The sequence below is a fragment of the Nerophis ophidion genome, linkage group LG02, assembly GCF_033978795.1.
Source record: "Nerophis ophidion isolate RoL-2023_Sa linkage group LG02, RoL_Noph_v1.0, whole genome shotgun sequence".
In the NCBI taxonomy this organism is placed as follows: Eukaryota; Metazoa; Chordata; class Actinopteri; order Syngnathiformes; family Syngnathidae; genus Nerophis; species Nerophis ophidion.
This window is the reverse complement of record NC_084612.1, coordinates 57,221,863-57,240,997: the sequence shown is the minus strand read 5'-3', so window position 1 is coordinate 57,240,997 and position 19,135 is coordinate 57,221,863. Positions and strand designations below refer to the sequence as shown.

The following is a 19,135-nucleotide window of genomic DNA, read 5'->3' as shown; positions in this document are numbered from 1 at the left end:
ACATATAGAACATTACACACGGTGCTCAAAAATCAGTCAAAATGTTTTGTACAACTTTGATAAGGTATGACTACCGTAGTCGGACAAATTGTGCTTCAACATACAAATATTACTATCGTGTGTATAAGGACCGCATTGTCTCGCAATATTATGCAGAAACAACTTTTCTTACCCTCTGGTTTCTGCTGATGTGTATTTGAGATCTGCATCTGAAAATTTGCGCGGGTGCGCGATTGTAGTCCGTGTCTACACCTACAGTATGTTGATAAGCTTCTTCTTTTTCTTTATCTTCCTGTCATGGGACATTCATCCTCCGCTGTTGCCATTTTTAATATTAAGTAGTGTAAAGTTCTTACTTATATCTGTCAGTTAACTCGCCATTAAAGCGCTAAAACATACCGGTGTAGTGAGTTTACATTATTCACCCAAGGAACTTTAGTTATTAGAGAGTTCTGGTTGGACGGTTTGGATGGTTTATTGATCAGAGTAAAGTGTGAATGCCATTAAAGCAGTTAGCTCCATCTTTTGACACTTCTTCCACTCCCATCCTTGCACACTACACCGCTACAACAAAGATGACGGGTAGAAGGCGCTGTCGAAAGTGGGTCACGTAAATAAGACCCGGACACAAAAAGGCGCATCCTGAAGCGACTGTCTGAAAGCGGCTTCAAAATGATGTGTACAACATCCCCTATGCAACATTTTCACCAAAGAACCACCATTACATGTTATGTAGACCTCAAAGAAGTCTTTTACGTTTCAAAAAATAAAAATATAATTTGACTCCTTTAAAGCGCCTTTTGTATGAAAATAGACCTTAATAGAGCCGCTCATCGGCAGTGCGCCTTATAATCCGGTGTGCCCTATGGTCCAGAAAATACGGTAAATGTATTATATTTTGGAATAAGGGTGTAACATAACACAATGTGACCAAGTGAGGCGCTCCCAATACTTTCCGGATGCACCGTTCCTGTTATCAGTTGTACACACAGACTTAGTAGATCACACACAACACGCCCATTAATAGTACACACAATGTTACAGTTAGCACACGTTATTTAGCACTTGTTATTTTGATTTGAGTGAATCAGGCCATGAGTGTAAAACAAATAAGATCATTTCAGTTCAGTTCAGTTACGAACATGCATACGATGCAATGTAATGCTTCACATATTTCCATTTGGTTAATTATAGCACATCTGAAAAGGAGTAGGAAGAAGCTGAGCTTATTTACAGATGTTAGAAATGTCAGGTAGAGATGCTACCTCAGTAGAAACATTTAAGTCCCATCTTAAAACTCATTTTTATACTCTAGTCTTTAAATAGACCCCCTTTTTAGACCAGTTGATCTGCCATTTCTTATCTTTTCTCCTCTGCCCTGCTCCCCCTTGTAGAAGGGGCGGGCACAGATCCGTGGCCATGGATGAAGTGCTGGCTGTCCAGAGTCAGGACCCGGGGTGGACATCTCTGCACTGCTGACCTGTCTCAGGATGGTCTGCTGCTGGCCCCACTATGGACTTGACTCTCACTATTATGTTAGATCCACTATGGACTAGACTTTCACAATATTTTGCTAGACCCACTCGACGTCCATTGCATCCGGTCTCCCCTAGAAGGGGGAGGGGGGACACACACACACCTACAGTCCTCTCCAAGGTTTCTCATAGTCATTCACATTGACATCCCACTGGGTTGTGAGTTTTTCCTTGCCCTTATGTGGGATCCGAACCGAGGATGTGTCTTGTGAAGCCCTTTGAGACACTTGTGATTTAGGGCTATATAAATTAACATTGATTGATTGTTTTGATTGATTGATTGATTGATTTGACCTTGCCCCTTTTCAAACTATAGCATTTGTATCCCATTTCCTTGTTCTCTGTAACAGAACAGTGAATAAATGAATAATAAATAAATAATATGCCATAGTACTTAAACAAATATTAAAAACATAAATAATCTTAATCCAAAAAAAAATTATTCAAGATGTTCATCATAATTATTATGTCGTTTGGACAACTTCTTAAACTGAATTATATTGGTGCTTTGTTGGATTTCTTTGCTTAATTCATTCCATAATTTGATTCCACATACTGATATACTAAAGTGTTAAGTGTTGTACGTGCATAAAAATGTTTCAAAATTAAATTTTCCTCTAAGGTTATATGTCCTCTTTTGTTGAGAAGAATTGTTGTACATTCTTGGCTAGCAGGTTGCAGTTTGCCTTGTGCATCATTTTAGATGTCTGCAAATGCACCAAATATTTGAATTTAGTGCTGTCCTTTTTTTAACAGGATAAAAGTTGCAATACAAATTGATTATTTATCTTCAAATTCGATTTATTGCGTTTCAAATACCAATCAAGTATCAAGTATATATATATATATATATATATATATATATACATATATATATATATACATATATATATATATATATATATATATATATGTATATATATATATATATATATATATATATATATATATATATATATATATATATATATATATTCTTAGGAGATTTGAAGTTTCAAAGTCCATAGAGAATGGTTGACTGGTTGAGTGAACACTGACCTCTTCAGGACAGAGGGGGTGTCCACACTGGCTGAAGTGGGTGCAAACGGAAGGGAAGGCCATCAGGTAACTGTTCATAGTCATCTCCTCGCAGCTCTGGAAAAACATCTTCTCAAAGACTCGTGGGAAGAAACTAGTGAGACCAAACATAAAGTGTAAGTGGAGCAAAGAGTAGATTGGTAAAGAGTGCACACACACCAGAAAATAGACAAATCCGACGTCTCTTGAAGGAGTTCTTCAGTACTGTCCACCATCTTGGTGTGAAACTGAATCATGTTCATGACTTTGGCTAAATCCAGGTATTCCTTAATGGGCAGAGGGGCCTTGTTCACACTTGTGTAGGCCTACAACCAAGCATGGAAACACAATTAACACGATTTTTGCTGACATGGATTCCTCGCGGGGACACTGAAGTTGGTACCATAGGCACCGATCTACATTTCTGCCAGTGGTATTTTGGTATTTTTCGGTACTTTTCTAAATAAAGGGCACCACAAAAAATGTCTTTATTGGCTTTATTTTGACACAAAAAAAAACTTAGGGTACATTAAACATGTGTTTCTTATTGCAAGTGTGTCCTTAAATAAAATTGTGAACATACTAGACAACTTGTCTTTTAGTAGTAAGTAAACAAACAAAGGCTCCGTATTAGTCTGCTGACATATGCAGTAACATATATTGTGTCATTTATCTACCTATTATTTTTTTCAAAATTATTAACGACAAGTGGTAGAAAATGAATTATTAATCTACTTGTTCATTTACTGTTAATATCTGCTTACTTTATGTTTTAACATGTTCTATCTACACTTCTGGTAAAATGTAATAATCCCTTATTCTTCTCTTGTTAGATACTTTACATTAGTTTTGGATGATACCACACATTTGGGTATCGATCCGATACCAAGTAGTTACAGGATCATACATTGGTCATATTCAAAGTCCTCATGTGTCCAGGGACATATTTCCTGAGTTTATACATTTTAAAAACACGAAAGAGGAGTTTGTGATGTTAAAAAATAATGATGTAATCATAGTAGTATCGACTAGATACGCTATTGTACGTGGTATCATTACAGTGGATGTTTATATTGTAGCGTCCCGGAAGAGTTGGGGCTGCGGGGGATTCAGAGAAGGTGTTCTGTTGTGATTGTTATGTTGCGGTGCAAATATTCTTCCAAAATGTGTTTGTCATTGTTGTTTAGTGTGGGTTCACTATATGGCACATAAATATGAGTGTTGTTTAGTGTGGTTTCACTATATGGCACATATTTATGAGTGTTGTTTAGTGTGGTTTCACTATATGGCACATGTTTCTGACAGTGTTGTTTAGTGTGGTTTCATTATATGGCACATATTTATGACAGTGTTGTTTTAGTGTGGTTTCACTATATGGCACATGTTTATGACAGTGTTGTTTAGTGTGGTTTCACTATATGGCACATATTTATGACAGTGTTGTTTAGTGTGGTTTCACTATATGGCACATGTTTATGACAGTGTTGTTTAGTGTGGTTTCACTATATGGCACATGTTTATGACAGTATTGTTTAGTGTGGTTTCTCTATATGGCACATGTTTATGACAGTGTTGTTTATTGTGGTTTCACTACATGGCACATATTTATGACAGTGTTGTTTAGTGTGGTTTGACTATATGGCACATGTTTCTGAGTGTTGTTTAGTGTGGTTTCACTATATGGCACATGTTTATGACAGTGTTGTTTAGTGTGGTTTCACTATATGGCACATATTTATGAGTGTTGTTTAGTGCGGTTTCACTATATGGCACATATTTATGAGTGTTGTTTATTGTGGTTTCACTACATGGCACATATTTATGACAGTGTTGTTTAGTGTGGTTTGACTATATGGCACATGTTTCTGAGTGTTGTTTAGTGTGGTTTCACTATATGGCACATGTTTATGACAGTGTTGTTTAGTGTGGTTTCACTATATGGCACATATTTATGAGTGTCGTTTAGTGCGGTTTCACTATATGGCACATATTTATGAGTGTTGTTTAGTGCGGTTTCACTATATGGCACATATTTATGAGTGTTGTTTAGTGCGGTTTCACTATATGGCACATATTTATGAGTGTTGTTTAGTGTGGTTTCACTATAGGGCACATGTTTATGACAGTGTTAGCATCAGAGGTGGGTAGAGTAGCCAGAAATTGTACTCAAGTAAGAGTACTGTTACTCTAGAAATATATTACTCAAGTAAAAGTAAGGAGTAGTCACCCAAATATTTACTTGAGTAAAAGTAAAAAGTATGTTGTGAAAAAACTACTCAAGTACTGAGTAACTGATGAGTAACCTGTTCGTTTAATAATTACGGAAACAGATAATGCACAAAAACATAAAAATAGCAATGAGCAAATTCATAGCCAGGAATATCTCTTAAGCAACTAAAACAATAATATATATTAAATAATAATACATTGAAATAAAAAAATTGAGCCACAATTACTTAACAGCACCATAGGCTCAGTAGGCATTCATTGATTGATTGATTGATTGAAACTTGTATTAGTAGATTGCACAGTACAGTACATATTCCGTACAATTGACCACTAAATGGTAACACCCCAATAAGTTTTTCAACGTTAATCAATTACTTAATAAATGACCAAGTCGAGGTGATCTACCTCATATATACATACACACATATCATATATGTATATATATATATATATATATATATATATATATATATATATATATATATATATATATATATATATATATATATATATATACATATATATATATATATATATATATATATATATATATATATATACCTTTATATATACAGTATATAATTTATATTTATTTATTTTGCCGTTTTTGTTGACATATTAAAGGTGTTTTAATGAATATAAATGCATGTTTAACATATAAATTCCTATCTCTCATGAAGACAAGAATATAAGTTGGTGTATTACCTGATTCTGATGACTTGCATTGATTGGAATCAGACAGTAGTGCTGATAACGTCCACGTTTTCAAACGGAGGAGAAAAAAAAGTTCCTCTTTCCTGTCTAATACATCATGAAAGTCGTTGGTTTTTGGCATCTTATTTGTCCAGCTTCCATATTCATTTTTATACACTTAACAAGAAATACATTGGCGGCAAACTCCGTAGCTTGCTAGCTTGTTTGCTCTGGCTTTCAGAGACTCTTATTTTGTTAGCGCAGGCGCGATGGAGCGGCACTTTTATTGTGAAGACAGGAACTGTGCGATCAGTCTTTAGGCTTGTGACGGGAAATACGGTTGAAATAAAAAGTGTCTTTTTTCCTTTACACTTTTAATTGATTGGTTGATTGATTGAAACTTTTATTAGTAGATTGCACAGTACAGTACATATTCCGTACAGTTGACCACTAAATGGTAACACCCCAATAAGTTTTTCAACATGTCGGGTTCTACGTGTGACGGTCATGTGACTACCTGGCTCTGTTTGATTGGTCCAACATCACCAGTGACTGCATGTGATTGGTGAAACACAGGCTAGCGTAGTTCCTACTTTGAATGCGTGTCTGACAAAATCAAAACAAACAAAACGTGCATTAACAGATCGATAAAAAAAAAAAAGTAACGAGTAGCGACCTGATTGCAGACAAATGGAGCGGAGTAAAAGTAGAGTTTCTTCTCTATAAATATACTCAAGTAAAAGTAAAAGTATGTTGCATAAAAACTACTCGTAAAAGTACAATTCATCCCAAAAGTTACTCAAGTAGATGTAACGAAGTAAATGTAGCGCGTTACTACCCACCTCTGGTTAGCATTAGTGTGACATGTATGACTGTTGAGTAAGTATGCCCTTCATTCGCTCATGTGGTGTGTGTTAAAGTTAAGATAGTTGTGTCATTAGTTCATTATCGGGCACAATGAGATTTTGGTTAGAGTTTGGTAATTATAGACCAGGGGTCGGGAACCTTTTTGGCTGAGAGAGCCAAAAAGCCAAATATTTTAAAATATATTTCCGTAAGAGCCATATAATTTTTTTTTTTTAACACTGAACACAACTAAACATGTACATTTTTAAGTAAGACCAACATTTCTAGAGTATAACATGTCTCTTATTCTTTGTAATAACATTGTTATTCTGAAGCTAACTGTGGAGGGGGCGTGGCCTGCGGGCCTGCAGCGACAGGTGCGTAGAAGGCCCACCTGGGCCTTGTTATCTAATCACCTGTCGCTCTTTTATAAGCAGCAGTCAGGAGGAGAGACTGGGTTGGGGCTGGAAATACAATTGCTGGAAAGCAACTGAGAGACTTATTGAAAAATAAAACAATATTGTAACCCTGAAACAGGTTCTCATGTCGGTGCTCGGGGGTCTGAAGAACCCCCAGTAGGGCAAGCCCCACATTAAACAATAATAAATAAATAACTTCTTACCATTAACGAAACTTCTTGAACAGGTGCGGTAGAAAAACGGATGGATGGATTAAAAATGCATGAGAATGTTTTATAATTTTAACATTATTTTTAACACTGTGATTACAAGTGGATTTATTCATTACTTATCGTGTTAAGCAACGTCAGGTCAGATTTATCAGAGAGCCAGATGCAGTCATCAAAAGAGCCACATCTGGCTCTAGAGCCATAGGTTCCCTACCCCTGTTATAGACTATAGGATTTGTTGCTTTTTTATTACGTAAAATGGACCAAGCTTGCCACAAAATTAACAACAACAATATATATTTTTCCAAAATTATTTTTAAAATTGAAAGTTGCCATCAATCCCACGTGGGTGATTGGCATTGTCCGTGGGTGCGAGATTGGCGCCTATGCTTGGTACGTACCTGCAGCCTCAACCAGTCCAGTCTCACAGCTCTGAAGTCAAACTCCTCCTTCTTCTCCACTGTCAAAAAAATCCGAAAGCATCATCAGCATTTTCAGTGGCTCTGCCTTTGTAAGTGTAAACTCTGATGAAAATGCAAACCTCCCCCCTGCCATAACATGCCAATGGTAGAATCCATTAGTAAAATGTTAAAGTCTAAAATTGTTCTCTGTCATTCTCCATGAACCATCAATTTGCATATAATGAAGAGGATTGTCATTTTTTCGTGGTACAGTATTTACAGCAGTGGTGGGCCTAACATAACCAAAAATCATAATCCTAATTATAGATAAAATTATTTTTTTATTTTCTTTCCCAAATTATTCCCTAAATATCTAAAAGTATTCATATTCTCTTAATGTCATATTATGCTCCTTCCAGTGCTGTTGTTTTTAGGTTAAAGTTTGTATCCAATCAGAATGCAGCTACTTTATGTTGCCATGCTGTACCAAATCTGCCTTCAGAATCAACAATGTCTGTGCACTGTAGGTAAACAGGCACATACAGTTGATAGATACACCATATTGCCAAAAAGTATTTGGCCACCCATCCAAATGATAAGAATCAGGTGTCCTAATCACTTGGCCCGGCCACAGGTGTTTAAAATCAAGCACTTAAGCGTGGAGACTGTTTTTACAAACATTTGTGAAACAATGGGCCGCTCTCTGTAATGTCCAGTGTGGAACTGTGATAGGATGCCACCTGTGCAACAAATCCAGTCGTGAAATTTCCTTGCTCCTAAATATTCCAAAGTTAACTGACGGCTTTATTTTAAGGAAATGGAAGAGTTTGGCAAAAACAGCAACTCAGCCACCAACGGGTAGGCCACTTAACTGACTTCAGCGGATGCTAAAGCGCATAGTGCAAAGAGGTCGCTGACTTTCTGCACTGTCAGTTGCTACAGAACTCCAAACTTCATGTGGCCTTCCAATTAGCCCACGTACAGTACGCAGAGAGCCTTACGGAATGGGTTTCCATGGCCGAGCAGCTGCATCTAAGGCATACATCACCAAGTCCAATGCAAAGCGACGGCTGCAGTGGTGTAAAGCGTTCTCTGGAGTGATGAATCACACATTCATCTGGCAATCTGATGGACGAGTCTGGGTTTAGAGGTTGCCAGGAGAACACGACCTTACGGACTGCATTGTGCCAAGTGTGAAATTTGTTGAAGGAGGAATTATGGTGTGGGGTTGTTTTTCAGGAGCTGGGCTTGGCCCCTTAGTTCCTGTGAAAGGAACTTTAAATGCTCCAGGATACCAAAACATTTTTGGACAATTTCATGCTCACAACCTTGTGGGAACAGTTTGCAGGGGGCCGCTTCCTCTTCCAACATGACTGTGCACCAGTGCAGAGAGCAAAGTCCATAAAGACATGGATGACAGAGTCTGGTGTGGATGAAATTGACTGAGATAATTGCTAATTTAGTATATTTTCTTTTTCCCTAAAATATGTATTTTCAAAGAACATTTGTGTTTTCACAGCTTTGCCCTTTTTTTGTGTGTTTTATTTGCTTTTTCAATTAATGCCCAAGTGACATAGTAGTTTTGAAAAGGCTTCACTACAGTAGGAGATATTGAACATGTTTTTTTATTTTTTATTACCTATATTTTTACCTTTTCACACAAACTTTTGACACTACCTGGAATGTAAACATAAGACATATTAGATTAAATTGCATTAAAGCTGTCAATGTTGTATTTTGTTTATTGTTCACATGTTCAGTTCAGTTTCAGTTTATTTGGAACATGCATACAATACAATGTAATTTGTAACATATTTCCAGTTGTTTAATTACAACACGTCCGAACAGGAGCAGGAAGAAGCAGAGCTAATTTAATCCTACACCCTTTTCATACCGTAGCAATTTTATCCCATTTCCTTGTTCTCTGTAACATAGCAATGAACAAATAAACAAATTACAAATAATATACCATAGTAAGTAAACAAATATTAAATACATAATTAATTTTTGATTTATTTGTTTATTCCATTCCAACATGTAATTCCACATACGGATATAGTAAAGGTTTTAAGTGTTGTACGTGCATACGAATTTTTTAAATTAGATTTTCCTCTTTCTTATGTGATTCTTTATGGTAAAGCGCTATGTGATTCACTATGTAAAGCGCTTTGAGTCACTAGAGAAAAGCGCTATATAAATATAATTCACTTCACTTCACTATAACATCTTTAAATGACTTAAAACGATATTATTAATACTTTTAAGTCCCCCCTCAAAACTCATTTGTATGCTCTAGCCTTTAAATAGACTCCCTTTTTAGACCAGTTGATCTGCCATTTCGTTTCTTTTTCTCCTCTGTCCCACTCTCCCTTGTGGAGGGGGTCCGGTCCGTTGGCCATGGATGAAATACTGGCTGTCCAGAGTCGGGACCCAGGATGGACCGCTCGTCCAGAGTCGGGACCCAGGATGGACCACTCGCCTATGTATCGGCTGGGACATCCCTGCGCTGCTGATCCGCCTCCACTTGGGGTGGTTTCCTGCTGGCTCCACTGTGGACGGGACTCTCTCTGCTGTGTTGGATCCACTTTGGACTGATCTTTCACGGTTGTGTTGGATCCACTATGGATTGAACTTTCACAGTATCATGTTAGACCCGCTTGACATCCATTGCTTTCGGTTCCCCTAAAGAGGGGGTTGCCCACATATGAGGTCCTCTCCAAGGTTTCTCATAGTCGTCATTGTCACCGACGTCCCACTGGGTGTGAATTTTCCTTGCCCTTATGTGGGCCCTACCGAGGATGTCGTTGTGGTTTGTGTTGTGGTTTGTGCAGCCCTTTGGACACTACTGATTTAGGGCTCTATAAATAATAATTGATTGATCGACTTTATTTCTTGATATCAAATTGTAAACATACTTTGGTTGGTTGCGTCTTTCATGCACATAATCAGCCTCCAATACCAGAATCTTCTTTTGGTCACCAAATGTACTAGAATAATCTTTTAATTGGTAAATGAATCTCCGCAAAGTAGGAATTACCGAATATTATTAGAATATTTTTATAAGTAGCACATAACAAGGCTGCTTGTGACTTTCTAAATACCTTTTTCAACATTTAGAAAGCCCTTTAAACATGAAAAAAACCCCACATAGTCAACTTTACAAGGCGCAAACTTTGAAATGTGATGTAGTGAGGACCAACTTGACTACAATACACTCTAGGCTGCAGTCTGCCCCCGACTCGTTACTTATTAATACATTTCCATGGCAGGAATTTCACGGGAGCCATGACTGCCATGGCTCACATTGCAGCCTGTGATGTGCAGATGTGCAAATGTCTCCGACTTCTCAAAGCCCGGTGCACTGAATGATGAAGTCGGCTGAGCCAAGCTAAGGTAAGAAAGTTTTATACAGAAACTTGAGAAGACAACACACTCTCAGCATTTAGTATGTAGCACACTGCTCACACTTAGCAGTTTTCTCCAACCCACTCGACCATGCTGGTTTACGTGAATGAAAACCGCCGAAAGAAAACAGTCTTGGCCGTGCATTAAATGATCCAAAACCAGAACACGTTATCGTCATTGGGGGCAAAAGGAACACTAAGCCTAAGCATGAGTACTTTTTGAATGTACTTCCAAATTTTCCGGACTATAAGGCGCACTTAAAATCCTTTCATTTCATCAAAAATCGACAGTGCGCCTCATAACCCGGTGCGCCTAATGTACGGCATAATGGTTGGTGTAATGATAAGTGTGATCAGTAAATGGCAGTCACACATAAGAGATATGTGTAAACTGCAAGATGATGCCTGTAAACAACACCAAAACTTTAAATGTTACATTGAGAATATAGAACTTTACACACAGCGCTCAAAAATCGGTCAAAATGTTTTAGTACGACTTCCGTAAGCTATGAAGTTGCACCGATTTATGGTTTACCGGCGCATTAAACATACAAGCATATTTACGGTGTGTGTATAAGGACCGTAAAATGGTACCTACTAGCAGTCATAATATCTAGTGTTTTGTTTCGTAATAATATGCAAAATCAACTTTTCTTACCTTCTGGTACCTGCTGATCTGTATTTTGGATCTGCATAAGTCCTGAAAATGTGCGCGAGTCCGCCATTTGTAGTCCGTGGCGACAGCATAGTCATAAGCTTCTTCTATTTCTCTATCTTCTTGTTATGGGACATTCATCCTCCACTGTTCCCATTTCTGATATAAAGTAGTATAAAGTTCTTACTTATATCTGTCAGTAAACTCGCCATGAAAGCATTAAAACATACCGTTGTAGTGAGTTTACATTATTCACCCAAGGAACTTCAGTTATTAGAGAGTTCCGGTCGGACGGTTTGTCATGGGACACATTTCCGGCCTTGTTGTTGCACTAGTGAGCCACGGATGAGGAGATGCTGCTCCGTTATTGATTGAAGTAAAGTCTGAATGTCATTAAAACAGTTAGCGCCATCTTTTGACGCTTCTTCCACTCCTGTCCTTGCACGCTACACCGCTACAACACAGATGATGGAGAGAAGACGCTGTCGTAGGTGAGCCATGTAAATAAGACCGCCCACAAAACGGTGCATCCTAAAGCGACTGTCAGAAAGCGACTTGTAGAAGATCTATAAAACATCATTTGTGCAACATTTCGACCAAAGAACCATTACATGTTATGTAGACCACAAGGAAGTGTTTCACATTTAGAAAAACATTATAATAATATGACTCCTTTTATGCGCCCTATAATCCGGTGCGCCTTTTGTATGAAAATAGACCTGAATAGACCCGCTCATCGGCAGTGTGCCTTTTAATTCCGGTGTGCCCTCTGGTTCAAAAAATACGGTATTTTAATTTAAAGTAATGCATATTAGAGATGCAATCATCCTCAACCTTTAAGTCACATTGGGCCTGGGGTGTGTTCCCTGGTTCCGGCCTGGCGGGCCGACCCTTGGGTGGTCTAGCGGTCGGAGGTTGATGGGGTGACTGGGCTGGGGATGGGGTGCGGTTGGGACTGCGGGCGGCCGCCTTGGGTCGGGTGGGGGGCTGTCCCTCTTTTGGGTGGTTGGGCGGGGGGTTGCGCCCGGGGGGATGGACGGCTTGCCGCTCTCGGCCGGGGGTCGGCTCGTGCCCCTCTGACCTCGGGTCTCCTTGGGCTTCCTCCTTCGCTTGGGGCGCAGGGCCGGTTCTGCCCTGGGTCACCCTGCGTTGCGGCTGTGCGGGCCCACCTGGTGCCGGGTTCGGGGGGGCTGCTCTCCTCCCTTGTGGGGGCCCCGGCAGTGATGCCCTGCGAAAGTCCCCCTACATGGTCTAGCTCCATCCTATCTTGCTGATTATATTGTACCATATGTCCCGGCCAGAAATCTGCATTCAAAGTACTCCTGCTTATTAGTGATTGTCAGAGCCCAAAAAAAGTCTGCGGACTTTAAAGTGTTTTCTATTGGGGCTCCAGTACTCTGGAATGTTCTACCGGTAACAGTTAGAGACGCTACCTCAGAAGAAGCATTTAAGTCCCATCTTAAAACTCATTTGTATACGCTAGCGTTTAGATAGACCCCCATTTTAGACCAGTTGATCTGCATTCTCTCTTTTCTGCTCTGCCCCCTTTTGCTGCATGGAGAGGTTATCAGATGACCTCAGATAACGCGCCAGCTGTTCAAAGTCAGAACACAGGACGGACCACCATGTCTTTGCGCCGTGACGTGTCTACAAGCAAGAGGTTACCCACTATGGACTGGACTCTCACATTATTAACCGTATTTGAGCGGCATAAATTGCACCGGTCGCCTGGGGGACGGTACAGTAGGTACACACATCTGCGGTCCCCTCCAAGGTTACTTACTGCAACCAATGGGTTGAGTTTTTTCTTGCCCGGATTTGGGATCTGAGACACTCGTGATTAAGGGCTATATAAATAAACTTTGATTGATTGATTGATGACTGTGGACTTAAAATCATTATTATATTGGATGGCTTTCCTACCATGAGAATTTGGCCTTTGTGCCCTTGAGTGGTTCATGGCACCTAAGGCCAAGTGGTCTTGCCTCTAAAATGACGGAATTCTAGTCCTGGTCATTTTTAAAGACCGAAATCAGGCCACGAACCAAATCTTGTTTAAGGCTACTAAAAGCCTGGGCCCTGATGCAGGGTCAATATGAAACACCAACTGGTGGCAACAACTTCTCCCCAATCAAGTCAGAGCTTTTCATCCTTTCATTCACGTGACTTATTATGACGCTCATTTCAAGATAATGGTGCTTAATGAACCATACTCATGAAAAAAAAGCCCAGCAGATGGAGATTTTTAAAATAAAATCCACCAGTTATTTCCCTGATAGTTTATCTTTCAATATTCAGAGTCATCTTATATTTGGGTGAGTGCAATAATTACCTTGTTTCACTGAGAGCGCAGAAAGGGTCGAAACAAATGAACTCAGCAGAACTGATTCTTCTTCTGGACACACCTGCATTTTCTGTGGGGGAGAAAAAAGATGTCTTTACCCTGGAAATACTAATCATGTTGTTCTACACTCCCAGCCGTGGACACACCTGCATGGTGTCATTGAGGACCAAGGCATCAAACTGAGCCAGGTACTGTACGTAGTAGCGTCGGACTACGTCTTGGTATTTTCTCATGAGTCCTCTCAGTCGTTCCATGTGGAAGAGCAACTCCGCCATCTCACTTGAGAATCAGCCACAGGTGTGATTTTAGTTTTTAATTTAGAAAACCCAAAGCCAGTGAAGTTGACACGTTGTGTAAATGGTGAATAAAATCACAATTCAATGATTTGCGAATCCTTTTCAATGGAATAGACTGCAAAGACAAGATATTTAATGTTCCAACTGAGAAGTTTCTTTTTTTTTTGCAAATAATCATTAACTTAGAATTCAATAGCAGCAAAAAAGTTGTCACAGGCATTTTTACCACTGTGTTACATGGCCTTTCCTTTTAACAACACTCAGTAAACGTTTGGGAACTGAGGAGACATATTTTGAAATGGAATTATTACCCATTATTGCTTGATGTATAGCTTAAGTTGTTCAACAGCCCGGGGTCTCCGTTGTGGTATTTTAGGCTTCATAATGCACCAACAATTTTCAAACGGAGACAGGTCTGGACTTTTGACAGGCCAAGCTCTTTTACTACGAAGCCACGCTGTTGTAACACGTGGCTTGGCAGTCTTGCTGAAATAAGCAGGGGCGTCCATGATAACGTTGCATGGATGGCAATATATGTTGCTCCAAAACCTGTATGTACCCTTCAGCATTAATGGTACCTTCACAGACGAGTAAGTTACCCATACCCTGGGCACTGTGATGGGCGTGCTTTACAACTTTGCGCATATAAAAATCTTGGTGGTTCTGTTCCTCTTTGGTCCGGAGAACACAGTGTCCAAAATTTCCCCAAAAAAATTTCAAAATGTTGACTTGTCAGAGCACAGAACACTTTTACACTTTGCATCAGTCCATCTTAGACGAGCTCGAGCCCAGCGAAGCCGGTGGTGTTTCTGGGTGTTGTTGAGAAATGGCTTTGGCTTTTCATAGTAGAGTTTTAACTTGCACTTACAGATGTAACGACAAACTGTAGTGGTTTTCTGAAGTGTTCCCGAGGCCATGTGGTGAGATCCTTTACACACTGATGTCGTTTTTTGATGCACCACCGCCTGAGGGTTCGAAGGTCCGTAAAATCATCACTTATGTGCAGTGATTTCTCCAGATTCTCTGAACCGTTTGATGATATTACGGACGGTAGTTTGTGAAATCCCTAAATTCCTTGCAATAGCTCATTGAGAAATGTTGTCCTTAAACTGTTGGACGATTTGCCTGGGCATTTGTAGATAAAGTGGTGACCCTCACCCCATCCTTGTCTGTGAATGAATGAGCATTTCATGGAAGCTGCTTTTATACTCAATCATGGCACCCACCTGTTCCAAATTAGCCTGTTCACCTGTGGGATGTTCCAAATAAGTGTTTGATGAGCATTTTTCAAGTCTTTTTTGCCACTTGTGCCAATTCTTTTGAAACATGTTGCAGGCATCAAATTCCAAATGAGCTAATAGTTGCAAAAAATACCAAAGATTTTCAGTTTGATTGCTAAGTACCATTTACACAATGTGCCAACTTCACTGATTTCGGGTTTTGTATGTTACCACTTGTTTCTTGTTTTGAGCGTGCAATATCTACTTGTCAATGTAGTCCTCAAGTGTTTTCATTTTGGGCATGTTCTCGGAGTGTCGCACAAGCCACAGGACTTCATCACGGGAGAAGGTCAGGGCCATGAAGACAAAGAGAGCCTAAAACAGCAAAATGTCACAATAAGATTGGGACAAACTCTACTTTTACACTGTAACTGGAACCACCAAACACAACCCGATTAAACCGTGTACCTTTGGTCCCAGCAGCCCCGGTTCATCTTCCAGGACCATCACTAATTCCTTCAGGGCCCCTCGAAGGAAGTGTCGCCTCTCCCGGTGCAGAACCCCACTGTCAAAATCATACCTGACGTAAACCAGTGATCTATTTGAAGATGTCGAGCTTATTTGTACAGTACCTGTTGACTAAGACATGATCACGGCACTCCTTAATGTCTGCAACACGCTTGCTGTATCTGGAAAAAAAAAAATACTCTCATCACGACTTGCCTTAAACCAGGGGTCGGCAACCAAAAATGTTGAAAGAGCCATATTGGACCAGAAATACAAAAACAAATCCGTCTGGAGCCGCAAAAAAATTAAAGCCATATTACATACAAATAGTGTGTCATGAGATATCAATTGAATTAAGAGGACTTAAAGGAAACCAAATTAGCTCAAATATAGCTACAAATGAGGCTCCAGTACTCAGAATCGAGAAAGAGCCATCAATCTGTCAATCCTTTCCGTGTCCGGGCCAGGTAAGGTTCCCCGTGTTGAGTCAAATTAAGCCGCAGGCTCCACTCCTGGTAAATAGCATGTTAGCATCAATTGATTGATTGATACTTTTATTAGTAGATTGCCCAGTTCAGTATGTATTCCGTACAATTGACCACTAAATGGTAACACCCCAATAAGTTTTTCAGCTTGTTTAAGTCGGGGTCCACGTTAATCAACTCATGGTAGCTTAGCTTAGCTTGTAGTGACCAAATATGTCTGATTAGCACTCCACACAACTCAATAACATCAACAAAACTCACCTGTGTGCATTCATACACAACTTTAAAAGGTTGGTGGACAAAATGAGACGGATAAGAGGTGGCATAAACACGTCTTAGAAAGTTGGATAAAGTTATACATATAAACAAACTAGGGTGCGTTCAAGGACCGCAAAAATTAGTAGGACAAAACGACAAATACTCGAATCAGTGAAGCATGTTTAATATAAACATTAAACTGTGTTCTTTATAACAATTAGGGAGGTTTGTGTCATGTTTGTCCTCCTACAGAAACCATATATTTTTTTTAAATGTTTTTTTTCTCTCATCTTTTTCCATTTTTTATATATTTTTGAAAAAGCTCCAGAGAGCCACTAAGGCGGCGCTAAAGAGCCACATGCTGCTCTGGAGCTGTGGGTTGCCGACCCCCGCCTTAAACAGTACTATACCATATTGAAAAAAATATCTACTGTTGGCAGGAGCTCTGTGCTCGTGTGTCATCATTTTGTGTTTCTGATGTTTCCCTCATGTGTTTTGTTTGCCTTTTGGTTCGGGTTAGGGTTAGGGTTAAGGGTTAGGGTGCGACAAAGGCTGGCACTTTTGTAACTTCCGCAGTATTTTTTTTGGGATCTTCTGGATCTGCCTCCGGGGAGCCTTTTGGCCATGGAGACCAGCTGCTGGGTTTCTGCCACAACAGAGTCCGTTTGGAGGGACTAAAGGAAATGCGGATGAAGAGCCAGGTGCTGTGGAGTTGGTGCTGAGCGCCGGGACGGTCAAGTTTTACAGAGTCTTGGCTGAATGAGCAGGTATCAGACACCTCAGTCTTCTTGAATGCATCCTCGCTTATCCATGCAGACTGGACACTGGCCGAGGGTTGGTGGTGCGGCCGAGGGTGGAGGCGACCCTCTAGGTTGCTTTGTTGGGTCTGCTCCTGTCTCTGGCCATGCTCCCCCCACCCCAGTAGACGAAGGTGTGGGGCACCGCAGAGGGCCACCACAGTGTATTTGTTTTTTGTTTTTTGTGTTGTTCTTTTACTTTTGTGACAGTGCGTATAAATGGATGGTTTAATCAGCTCTGGTCTTTTAATGTATTTAATGTCCTTTGTGATGTTTGATGTTTCCCTCCTACACACATGCTTACGTGTGCTATGGCTATGAGATTTATTAATTTTTTTTAAGTTTGGACACTCTCTCCTGGGGACCAGGCTTAGACTGAATTTACCGGAAGGTGGCAGACCCGTCAGCAATCCTGTTCTGTTTACCTGTAATGTTCGTCTGAACTTTAATGGAATTGTGCTGAAAATCTTAATTTCCCCTCGGGGATTATTAAAGCACTTCGATGAGGTGGTGACTTGTCCAGGGGGTGCCTTCCGCCCGAATGCAGCTGAGATAGGCTCCAGCCCCCCCGCGACCCCAAAGGGAATAAGCGGTAGAAAATGGATGGGATGGATGGATGATTCTGATTCTGTTAGTGAAGTAAAGTGAATTATATTTATATAGCACTTTTGTGTATGGGGCGGCATAGCTCGGTTGGTAGAGCGGCCGTGCTAGCAACTTGAGGGTTGCAGGTTCGATTCCCGCTTCCGCCATCCTAGTCACTGCAGTTGTGTCCTCGGGCAAGACACTTTACCCACCTGCTCCCAGTCCCACCCACACTGGTTTAAATGTAACTTAGATATTGGGTTTCACTATGTAAAGCGCTTTGAGTCACTAGAGAAAAGCGCTATATAAATATAATTCACTTCAGAATTCACTTCACTTCTCTAGTGACTCAAAGCTTGCAGATTTTTACCTTTATGAACACATCATGAATATTGTATGACAAAACATATACTTGTGATAATATAAAATAAACAAGGTACGGTATAGTGCAGTACCTATTGAAATGTGTTTAAAAATGGAGGAGAATATATAGTGCAGTGCAGTGTATGTATTACTGTGGTGGATTTCCATACCCTTTGATGCTGTCAAAGAGGTCCTCTGAGACTTTGTGTATGCTCAGCATCTGGTCTCTGGTGAGGGTGACGTACAGGCCGCTCCGCAGAGCCATTTTCCACAGCTCTTGAGAGGCCTGGTTGCTGTTCAGGCTGCCATGGCACAAAAGGAAGCCGACTGCAGGGACAAAGGAGCGGGGGATATTTCTCCACATGTCGATAAAGCCGACCTCTCAAGAATGACACTAATGGAATTCATGACTTACTGAGGATCCAGCGCTCCATCACCTCCAAAGGCAGATATTCACATGCCATCTGTGAGAGGTGTGGAGTGGGTGGGGGGTTGGGTGGTACATCAGGGTTATTAACTGCCAACCATGATAAATCATAACAGCCTCCCATGTAACATGCACACAAAGAACGACACTTGAACAATTGAATTGTGTTGGTTCTATCCACTCGAGCATTCAAATGATGAGTTTTTGAGGATCCTTTCGGAAAAACTGTGCCGTCTCATGTATCATATTTCTTAGCAAACATTAACAGCGTGCCTGCAGGTCCATAGAGGCGAATAAACTGTGCCCCTCGTGTAAGAACATCTCCAGGCTGCATAAGAGTGACGAATAACGGCAGAAAAATAGAAAAAAAATGTTTGAGGAGGTGCAAAAAGGTGCTGAAGAAGGT

General features: G+C 40.2%; 1 protein-coding gene across 2 annotated transcripts in view; it reads right to left on the bottom strand.

Annotated features, from left to right (window-relative positions):
• nckap1l (NCK associated protein 1 like) overlaps positions 1 to 19,135 on the bottom strand; it is an 83,701-nt gene that overhangs the window by 52,510 nt on the left and 12,056 nt on the right. For both annotated transcript variants that reach the window (XM_061887108.1, XM_061887116.1), the window contains exons 8-17: positions 18,718 to 18,766; positions 18,473 to 18,629; positions 15,940 to 15,996; positions 15,776 to 15,872; positions 15,573 to 15,682; positions 13,938 to 14,070; positions 13,780 to 13,861; positions 7,389 to 7,447; positions 2,772 to 2,917; positions 2,574 to 2,706 (exon numbers count right to left, since the gene is read on the bottom strand). In XM_061887108.1, coding sequence (XP_061743092.1) covers positions 2,574 to 2,706; positions 2,772 to 2,917; positions 7,389 to 7,447; positions 13,780 to 13,861; positions 13,938 to 14,070; positions 15,573 to 15,682; positions 15,776 to 15,872; positions 15,940 to 15,996; positions 18,473 to 18,629; positions 18,718 to 18,766 — 1,023 coding nt within the window. The remainder of the gene's footprint in view (positions 1 to 2,573; positions 2,707 to 2,771; positions 2,918 to 7,388; positions 7,448 to 13,779; positions 13,862 to 13,937; positions 14,071 to 15,572; positions 15,683 to 15,775; positions 15,873 to 15,939; positions 15,997 to 18,472; positions 18,630 to 18,717; positions 18,767 to 19,135) is intronic.